This window comes from Erpetoichthys calabaricus, chromosome 16 (genome assembly GCF_900747795.2).
Source record: "Erpetoichthys calabaricus chromosome 16, fErpCal1.3, whole genome shotgun sequence".
NCBI classification, from domain to species: domain Eukaryota; kingdom Metazoa; phylum Chordata; class Cladistia; order Polypteriformes; family Polypteridae; genus Erpetoichthys; species Erpetoichthys calabaricus.
The window spans coordinates 4,879,465-4,890,291 of record NC_041409.2 but is presented as its reverse complement, the minus strand read 5'-3'; the positions used below and the strand labels follow the sequence as shown (position 1 = coordinate 4,890,291).

Here is a 10,827-nt window from a genome sequence, read left to right as displayed (position 1 = left end):
GCTTCTACGTTACATTTGCATTCGGAACCAAAGATTGAGCCAAAATATCACCCGGAGGAAATACGCGTAGCACTCTGAGCAAAACTACAAATCCCACAACATTTAAGGCCTTTGAAAGGATCAGTGTCAGTTTTGGGGAGCGCAGAAGCAGTATGGCTGGAAGTAAGTTAACATATTTACTATATGATCTATAATTTAATTACAGTTAGTCTCAAATAGGAGTTTAGCCTTATCTTGATTTTGCGATCTCTGCAATAGTGAGAGCGGGGATTTGTAGGTCACCTTGTGGGTGGATTAAGGTATGTCGCTCAAAATGAATGTTATATTACAATGTTATGCCTGAGAGTGAATTTGAGGAGTCATTGCTTCTGATCTAGAAGGTACTGTCACATGGTTCATAGGTATATATTTAGGTGTAGACAGTATCTGTTCGCTGTTTCATACTGGCAAGTAATTCAGTGGCTCTCTTCGTTAAGGAATTGCCTCGTTCCTGAAAAATGCTTGGGCCAAAGAACCGGTGATAACGGTGTCATTTGCCATTGGAGGACTCGGTAAGTTCGCTCTTGACAGAACGAGAGGTTTAGCTTTATTCTTTAAAAAAACGTACCATTTAAAATACGTCTTGTTTGTTTAATAATCTCTTTCTGTCTGCAGCTGTCATCTTCCCACTAATCAGCCCATACACCAAATATTCTAAAATGATCAACGACGTGATGCCATATAACTATCCAGGTGAGTTTATATAATTGAAAGGTACAGGTGCTGGTCATAAAATTAGAATATCATGACAAAGTTGATTTTATTTCAGTAATTCCATTCAAAAAGTGAAACTTGTATATTAGATTCATTCATTACACACAGACTGATGTATTTCAAATATTTATTTCTTTTAATGTTGATGATTATAACTGACAACTAATGAAAGTCCCAAATTCAGTATCTCGGAAAATTAGAATATTGTGAAAAGGTTCAATATTGAAGACACCTGGTGCCACACTCTAATCAGCTAATTAACTCAAAACACCTACAAAAGCCTTTAAATGGTCTCTCAGTCCAGTTCTGTAGGATACACAATCATGGGGAAGACTGCTGACTTGACAGTTGTCCAAAAGACGACCATTGACACCTTGCACAAGGAGGGCAAGACACAAAAGGTCATTGCTAAAGAGGCTGGCTGTTCACAGAGCTCTGTGTCCAAGCACATTAATAGAGAGGCGAAGGGAAGGACAAGATGTGGTAGAAAAAAGTGTACAAGCAATAGGGATAACCGCACCCTGGAGAGGATTGTGAAACAAAACCCATTCCAAAATGTGGGGGAGATTCACAAAGAGTGGACTACAGCTGGAGTCAGTGCTTCAAGAACCACCAGGCACAGACGTATGCAAGACATGGGTTTCAGCTGTCGCATTCCTTGTGTCAAGCCACTCTTGAATAAGAGACAGCGTCAGAAGCGTCTCGCCTGGGCTAAAGACAAAAAGGACTGGACTGCTGCTGAGTGATCCAAAGTTATGTTCTCTGATGAAAGTAAATTCTGCATATCCTTTGGAAATTAAGGTCCCAGAGCCTGGAGGAAGAGAGGAGAGGCACAGAATCCACGTTGCGTGAGGTCCAGTGTAAAGTTTCCACAGTCAGTGATGGTTTGGGGTGCCATGTCATCTGCTGGTGTTGGTCCATTGTGTTTTCTGAGGTCCGAGGTCAACGCAGCCGTCTACCAGGAAGTTTTAGAGCACTTCATGCTTCCTGCTGCTGACGAACTTTATGGAGATGCAGATTTCATTTTCCAACAGGACCTGGCACCTGCACACAGTGCCAAAGCTACCAGTACCTGGTTTAAGGACCATGGTATCCCTGTTCTTGATTGGCCAGCAAACTCTCCTGACCTTAACCCCATAGAAAATCTATGGGGTATTGTGAAGAGGAAGATGCAATACGCCAGACCCAACAATTCAGAAGAGCTGAAGGCCACTATCAGAGCAACATGGGCTCTCATAACACCTGAGCAGTGCCACAGACTGATCGACTCCATGCCACGCCGCATTGCTGCAGTAATCCAGGCCAAAGGAGCCCCAACTAAATATTGAGTGCTGTACATGCTCATACTTTTCATGTTCGTACCTTTCAGTTGGCCAACATTTCTAAAAATCCTTTTTTTGTATTGGTCTTAATTGATATTCTAATTTTCAGAGATACTGAATTTGGGACTTTCATTAATTGTCAGTTATAATCCTCAACATTAAAAGAAATAAACATTTGAAATACATCAGTCTGTGTGTAATGAATGAATCTAATATACAAGTTTCACTTTTTGAATGGAATTACTGAAATAAATCAACTTTGTCATGATATTCTAATTTTATGACCAGCACTTGTAAACATAAATGAAAAAGTACTTCATTTGCAAATTACAGTATTTTGATCTTCCCATGTTTGTCAGAAGTTTACTTTTTTTTTGTGCCCTAAACTAATAAAAGTAGCTAGAATTTACAGTTAGGTAGAAAGCAAAGAAGAAGCAGTGGATATAAATATGTGGGTTTTCTGAAAAACTGAACGCTAGTGGGTGATGTGCTTAAAAAAGAGGCCCATATTACAAATGTTAACACAGTGAATTCTTTTTTGGAACTTTTTTTTCCAACCTTCCAAACGTCATCAGATACATAATCTTGGTTAGCGTGGTGGAGGTGATGATGATGATGATGATGATTTTTATTCATTAATTAATAAATATTAAATCCAACTAGAATGACCAACTCCATATTCAAATTCAGCATAACTTACCCTGTTTACAGCAGTAGTTCCAGCTTCAGTGCTTTTGTGATGTGAAATAAGCATTGGATACTGACAGTCAAATGACGTATTGCTCAAATAAATCGGAACTTTCTCAATTTATAGATTAAGGCAATTCCACCCACTGAGCCAAAGTAAGATAAATCATTATCATTACACAGTAAGGCTCTCCAAGAAGACAAGGGTAAAGCAACATGTTTATTCTGCCACTTTCCCATAGTTCTCAACTTTTGCAGTGCCTTCAGCATAAAAACTAAAGTTGCTATAATAGACTGTTGCTGGAGAGAAAGAATAATAGGTGATCTCCAGTAGGATTAACTACATGTAATTTCAAAAATTGTATATCTAACATTTTAGGTCTTCACTCTATACACAGTTTACTCTTTATATGTGAAATTTTTGCTGAGCGTCATCATTTACACTTTTTGTTTTGGCTTTTTTCAGTTCCAGTACGAGATGATGGAAACATGCCAGATATTCCAAGCCATCCTGCTGACCCTGTGGGACCCAATTTGGAATGGTTAAAGAAGCTGTGAATATCTACTGCTAATAACATTGCTTCCTTTTTGAATAAAAGTGTTTATTTAATTAGTGATTACATTTGTCCTTGTTAACTAATATGAAGTACAAAAGTTATCTTCACAAAGGGATGGAGCCCAAGTAAGGTCTGATCTTCACCTACACATTCAGGGAACGCTAAAGCCTAAAAATTAGGTCTGACGGTCTGTTCTGATTAGTGACGCAGTCATTCTGTCATTAAATATGCAGCTCTGCTCTTTTTTTATTTCATTTTTTTAAACTACTACTACTACAAACCTTTGGCCTGCTTCCCTCATTTCACTGGAATGGTCTGCCTTTTAGGTAGTTAAATACAGTAGATAGAACTTTATTTGTCCCCAGGCTGAATTTTAGCATTTTACAGGAGTTCATTAAATACGTACATACTTGTTAATTTATGTATATACGTAGATAAAATAAATATATATAATGTTCAACTGCATGTTAGCGCAAGTATCTAATCAGCCAATCACATGGCAGTAACTCAATGCTTTTTGGCATGTACACATTGTCAAGATGACCTGCTGAAGTTCAAATCAAATATCAGAATATGGAAGAAAAGTGATTTAAGTGACTTTTGAACATGGCAGGGTTGTTGGTGCCTGACGGGCTGGTCTGAGTATTTCAGAAACTGCTGATCTGCTGGGATTTTCCCGCACAACCATCTCTAGGATTTACAGAGAATGGTCTTAAAAATGGAAAATATCCAGTGAATGGCAGTTCTCTGGGTGAAAATGTCTTGTTGAGGTCAGAGGAGAATGGCCAGACTGAGCTGATTGAGCTGACAGAAAGGCAACAGTAATTCAAGTAATCACTCGTAACAACCGAGGTATGCAGAAGAGCATCTCTGAACACACAACATGTCGAACTTTGACACAGATGGGTTACAGCAGCACCGAGTGCCATCTTGTCGGCTAAGAACAGACAGCTGAAGCTACAATTCGCATGGGCTCACCAACATTGGACAATAGAAAATTGGAAAAACATTGCCTGTTCTGATGAGTCTCGATTTCTGCTGTGACATTTGGATGGTAGGGTCAGAATTTGGCATCAGCAACATGAAAGCATGAATCCATTCTGCCATGTCTCAACAGTTCAAGCTGGTAGTGGTTGTCTTGTAATGGTGTAGGGGATATTTTCTTTGCACACTTTGGGCCCATTAGTACCAACTGAGCATTGTTTTAATTCCACAGCCAACCTGAGTATTGTTGCTGACCATGTCCATAACTTTATGACTGCAGTGTTCTCATCTTCTGGTGGCTACTTCCAACAGGTTAACGTTCCATGTCACAAAGCTCAAATCATCTCAAACTGGTTTCTTGAACATGACAACAAGTTTACTGTATTCAACTGGCCTCAATCCAATTGAACACCTATGGGTTGTGGTAAAACGGGAGATTCACATCATGGATGTGCAGCTAAATAATGCTGCAGCAACTGTGTGATGCTGTCATATCAATATAAACCAAAGTCCCAAAGGAATGTTTCCAGCACCTTATTGAATCGAGGACACAAAGAATTACAGCAGTTCTGAAGGCAAAAAGGGGTCCAACCTGGTACTAGCTAGGTGTATCTAATAATGTGGCCAGTGAGTGCATATACATACACACACACACACACATTATGGTCTGAACACACACCAGAATGACTAAAGAGGATTAAAAAAAAAATTAAGTTTTTGAAAACCAGTTGCAGTCACAGTGACACTTTATGCAGACATGTTGCTGTTAGTATCAAGGAACCCCCAAATCATTTCTGGACACACTTCTGAAGAATAATTTGTTGGCTGAAAGTACTCCATTTAGTGTGTTAGAGAGTGGATGTGCAGCATGGTTCATAATTGCAGTCACTACTGTTTTAATTCTCTCCTTTGCTACTACTTCCAGGGGGTCCAGAGTGAGTCCCATAACTAACCCCACCTTTTTATTTAGTTGGTTGATTCGGTGGGCCTCTCTTGAAGTAATGTTGCCAGCCGAGCACACCATAGTGTAAAAAAAGCACTGGCCTTCACAGCCTTGTAGAAGATGTCACTAACCACTTTAAAGGAACACAGTCTTCTATGGAAAAAAGAGCCTGCTCTGCTCTTCCTTGTATTGTTCCTCTGTGTTACATGGCCACTGCCAACCTGTCATTGATGTGGACCCCCAAGTACTTGTAGGAATGCAACACTGTAGAGCATATACAATGCTATACAATTCTTAACTTTTTTTGTAGTTGACTTTATTCTTATTCTGACATTTGAGGTAAACTTTGCTGGGTATGAATCATAGTGTACAGAATTCATGCTTCACATTAAACTAATAATCCTTATTTTTAAATAACACTATGGCAAAGTATGTAATTATTAGATGCAATACTGGATATGATTCTAGGGCAGTAAGGTTAACAATTTTCACATTGTAGTGAAAGTGATAACTAAAATGTACTTCCTAAACATATGCAGAGTGTGAGAGTCAAGTTTAAAATTGGATTCATTAGCTGTACCCTGTGCCCAAGACTGCACACTCCTAACAGGCATAACCGGTGGGACGGAAACAAGAGGTCAAAATGTGGTAATGTTTTATTTGCAGGAATTAATTCATTAGAATGTGTTAAGCTGCAGCTGGTAACGTCATCTTCCAGCAAAAATGATGTTTCTTGAAAGTATAAGAATTAGTCATGGCAACACATAGTGACAGTACAAGAAAGTAGTTTTGTATCTTTATGCAATTAGAATGATAAACTGGTGCCGTCTTTTACAGTTTTAGTATGACAAATGTTCAGCAAAATTGAAAATAATAATGCTTGATAGGAACATTGGGAACATATTTTCTGTTGCAGCGAGAGATGCCAGAAAAAAAAAAGAACAGGAAAAAAGTTTGTGTTGAATCACAGTGTCTGTTGCAAGAAAAATATTCCATTGTAGTATTTCACTTTATATTTAATTTGAAGATATTGTACTATTGGCGGCACGTTGGCGCAGTGGGTAGCGCTGCTGCCTCGCAGTTGGGAGATCTGGGGACCTGGGTTCGATTCCCGGGTCCTCCCTGCGTGGAGTTTGCATGTTCTCCCCGTGTCTGCGTGGGTTTCCTCCGGGCGCTCCGGTTTCCTCCCACATTCCAAAGACATGCAGGTTAGGTGGATTGGCGATTCTAAATTGGCCCTAGTGTGTGCTTGGTGTGTGGGTGTGTTTGTGTGTGTCCTGCGGTGGGTTGGCACCCTGCCCAGGATTGTTTCCTGCCTTGTGCCCTGTGTTGGCTGGGATTGGCTCCAGCAGACCCCCGTGACCCTGTGTTCGGATTCAGCGGGTTGGAAACTGGATGGATGGATGGATGTACTATTATCTAATATTAGTTAAATTTGCATAGTGAGGCTGCTAGTCTGCTCTTCCAAACAGCCAGATCTGTGTGTGTGTGTGTGTGTGTATATATATAAGGTCACGCTTGGGTCACAGATTGGGTCAGAGAGAGAGAGAGAGAGGAAGGAAGGAAGGAAGGAGCAAAACAATTCCAAAACTGACAGGCGCTGTACAAGGCTTTTAAGTAAGTGGAGTACCGCGCGAGAGGTTTATTGCGTGTTATAGCGCAAGTAAGAAGGGTAAGGAGCAATGTGAAGGTAGACTGTCAGCTGTTTCAGGGGTTTTCCCAGGGGCGTCTTTGTCCTCTGAGGGTGCGATCAGCCCTTCAGCTTACAATATATATACTGTATAGTATATATAAACTGCTCAAAAAAATTAGAGGAACACTTTGAAAACACATCAGATCTCAATGGGGAAAAAAAAATCCTGCTGGATATCTCTACTTGATGTGGACTGGGTAATGTGTTAGGAATGAAAGGATGCCACATTGTTTGATGAAAATGAAAATCATCAACCTACAGAGGGCTGAATTCAAAGACACCCTGAAAATCAGAGTGAAAAAATGACACAGCAGGCAGGCGAGTCCACTTTGACGAAATTTCATTGCAGCAACTCCTTGTACTCAATAGTTTATATGGCCCCCACGTGCTTGAATGCATGCCTGATAACGTCATTTGGGAGGTATGCTTCTAATGAGACGATGGATGGTGTCCTGGGGGATCTCCTCCCAGATCTGGACCAGGGCATCACTGAGCTCCTGGACAGCCTGAGGTGCAACCGGGTGGCGTTGGATGGACCGAAACATAATGTCCCAGAGGTGTTCTATTGGATTTAGGTTAGGCGAGTGTTGGGGCCAGTCAATGGTATCAATTCCTTCATCCTCCAGGAACTGCCTGTATACTCTTGCCACATGAGGCCGGGCATTGTTGTGCACCAGGAGGAACCCAGGACCCACTGCACCAGCATAGGGTCTGACAATGGGTCCAAGGATGTCATCCCAATACCTAATGGTAGTCAAGGTGCCGTTGTCTAGCTTGTAGAGGTTTGTGCGTTCCTCTATGGATATGCCTTCTCAGACCATCACTGATCCACCACCAAACCGGTCATGCTGAACGATGTTACAGGCAGCATAACGTTCTCCATGGCTTCTCCAGACCCTTTCACATCTGTCACATGTGCTCAGGGTGAACCTGCTCTCATCTGTGAAAAGCACAGGGCACCAGTGGTGGACCTGCCAATTCTGGTATTCTTTGGCAAATGCCAATCGAGCTCCACGGTGCCCACTAGAGGACGTTGGGCCCTCAGGCCACCCTCATGAAGTCTGTTTCTAATTGTTTGGTCAGAGACATTCACACCAATGGCCTGCCTGCTGGAGGTCATTTTGTAGGCTCTGACAGTGCTCATCCTGTTCCTCTTCGCCCAAAGGAGCAGATACCGCTGGGTCCTGCTGATGGGTTAAGGACCTTCTACGGCCCTGTCCTGCTCTCCTAGAGTAACTGCCTGTCTCCTGAAATCTCCTCCATGCCCTAGCAAACCTTCTGGCAATGGCACGTATTGATGTGCCATCCTGGAGAAGTTGGACTACCTGTGCCACCTCTGTAGGGTCCAGGTATCGCCTCATGCCACCTGGAGTGACACTGACCATAGCCAAATGCAAAACGAGTGACAAAACAGATGAGGAGGGAAAAATGTCAGTGGTCTTCACCTGTTAAACCATTCCTGTTTTGAGGGCCGTCTCATTGTTGCCCCTCTAGTGCACCTGTTGGTAATTTCATGAACACCAAAGCTACTTAACTGAGCAGATCAATAGCCCAGAAGTTTCATTGACTTGATGCTATACTTTGATTAAAAAGTGTTCCTTTAATTTTTTTTTGGCAGTGTATATACAGTATATGGTGTTGTTTGACCAAATGTTGAAACCACAGGTCTGATTTGGGTGACTTTGATTGTGGTGTGATTATCTGTGAATAACATTGTGGCTCCAGCTTCTCAAAATAACTGCTCTCTTTATTTTCACAGATGACAATTTGTCTGTAAACTTTACCGAAAATGGTGCAATAATCAAAAACATCCAGTAAGTAGCAGTTCTGCATGTGAAACCAACTTGCTAATGAAAGAGGTCAGATTATAACTGCCAGACTGGTTTATGCATACATGGAAGCCACAAGGAGTCACATAACAGGTCTGTACTAGTGTGGCATTCTGAAGGGCCTCTCTGAACTCCCAGTGCTTCAGATCTTGAAGGAGATGAGGTGCTGTAGTTAGGCACAGGAAGGTGAAATTACAGTGAGCCCTTCATTACCAAAATGGAACATTTTAAGAATGAAAAATGTTACTTACAGAATCTTGATTTCTGCTGTGATATAATTTGGTGTTAAGGGCTTGAATCCATAGATCTGCTCTGCCTTGGTGAGAAGAAAAGTTTCTTGGCATACTTTAGTCCTCTTACTACCAACTGAGCATCATTTGATTTCTGCCTTGTACTTTAGTGTTGTTACTGACCATCTTAAGAACTTTATTAAGGTCTCACAATGAATAATGTACCATGTCACAGTGGACACTGTGGGCTGATTTTATGAATGTGATGATGACTTCTGTTTACTGCAATGGCTTACATAACTCCACAGATCGCAAACCAATTTGGGATGAGGTGGAATGGGAGGTTTGCACTATGAATGAGGAACTGTATGATATGTTAGCATGGACAAGAACTTGTAAGGAATGTTTGGAGCACCTTGTTGAATCCATGCTTCAGGGAATTCAGGTTGTTCTGGAAGTAAATGGGAGATCTACCCTGTTCTTGAATTTACTAAGAGTTTATTTCTTTGACATTAACTCTGGGGGAAGTCAACAAGCTGGACATGAGAAAAGTTGACTCAAATGTTTAAAAATATTTTACACCAGAAATATTTCAATATATGGAATCAGTTGCTTAACAGTGCTCCTGAAAAGAGAACCCTGAGAACCTTTAAACCTTATATTGTATTGGAAATACTAAATGAATATATTGGGCCTGCTCTTGTCAATGCTGTAATGTGTGCTCATGTACTGTACGTGATGTCTGACACTTCAGTAATACAACTAAAAATAACATTCTCAAACCCAGGACTCAATCCCAGAAGCACTATACACCGGGCAATTTTAAATGAATTTTTAAATGTTTTTTGAGGGGGATGCAGGAGGAAACATTCACGCAGACAACATCAAATCTCAGATCCCTGACAGAAGCATTGAGAAATTTGGTTATATTGGGCAAGAATGGGCAAACACTCAATTAACCATCAGCTAAATGGCGGACCTGTAATTCAAAACAGATCAATGATTAATAAAAGGGGCCAACAGAAGCTGATACAGCACCTCCAACTCATTTCCAACAACTATGGACCAAAATCGAGTTGACATTGACAGTCATAATACATTTTTAAACGTGTGTTCACTCTGCCTGAAAATTGGGAACCAGTTTTCTATGTATTAAGTGTCCCCAATAAAGCATTATATTTTCATTATTCTATCATTATATACATATGGTATTTAAATACAATTAGTCATCCCCCCATCATCAAATACAATTAGGAACTGCACTCCAAGCATGGCTGATCCATATTGATTCTACTAATTCCATTTTTATTCTCTTGCCATCTTGAAATCATGAAAGCATGAGGCCTGAAACTTTGCAGAAAACGTTCCTGACTCTACGATCATACTCATAATGTTACATTTTTTTGCCCTAATTGAAATATACAGTGCATCCGGAAAGTATTCACAGCGCATCCCTTTTTCCACATTTTGTTATGTTCCAAAATGGATTAAATTCATTTTTTCCTCAGAATTCTACACACAACACCCCAAAATGACAACGTGAAAAAAGTTTACTTGAGATTTTTGCAAATTTATTAAAAATAAAAAAATTGAGAAAGCACATGTACATAAGTATTCACAGCCTTTACCATGAAGCTCAAAATTGAGCTCAGGTGCATCCTGTTTCCCCTGATCATCCTTGAGATGTTTCTGTAGCTTAATTGGAGTCCACCTGTGGTAAATTCAGTTGACTGGACATGATTTGGAAAGGCACACACCTGTCTATATAAGGTCCCACAGTTGACAGTTCATGTCAGACCACAAACCAAGCATGAAGTCAAAGGAATTGT

At 40.6% G+C, this 10,827-nt stretch overlaps 1 protein-coding gene across 1 annotated transcript; it reads left to right on the top strand.

Annotated features, from left to right (window-relative positions):
- The first annotated feature begins 14 nt into the window (after positions 1-14).
- Positions 15-3,376, top strand: ndufa3 (NADH:ubiquinone oxidoreductase subunit A3). The gene is made up of 4 exons (XM_028821802.2): positions 15-162; positions 477-551; positions 655-732; positions 3,229-3,376. Exons 1-4 carry the CDS (start codon positions 153-155, stop codon positions 3,318-3,320), a joined length of 255 nt encoding a protein of 84 aa, XP_028677635.1. The 5' UTR covers positions 15-152; the 3' UTR covers positions 3,321-3,376.
- Positions 3,377-10,827: the final 7,451 nt, after the last annotated feature.

What these genes read in the sequence shown, in the direction of transcription:
- ndufa3 (XM_028821802.2), top strand. An exon ending in ATTTGCCATTGGAGGACTCG is followed by an intron (nt 552 to 654) that starts GTAAGTTCGCTC and finishes TTCTGTCTGCAG; the next exon opens with CTGTCATCTTCCCACTAATC. An exon ending in GATGCCATATAACTATCCAG is followed by an intron (nt 733 to 3,228) that starts GTGAGTTTATAT and finishes GGCTTTTTTCAG; the next exon opens with TTCCAGTACGAGATGATGGA.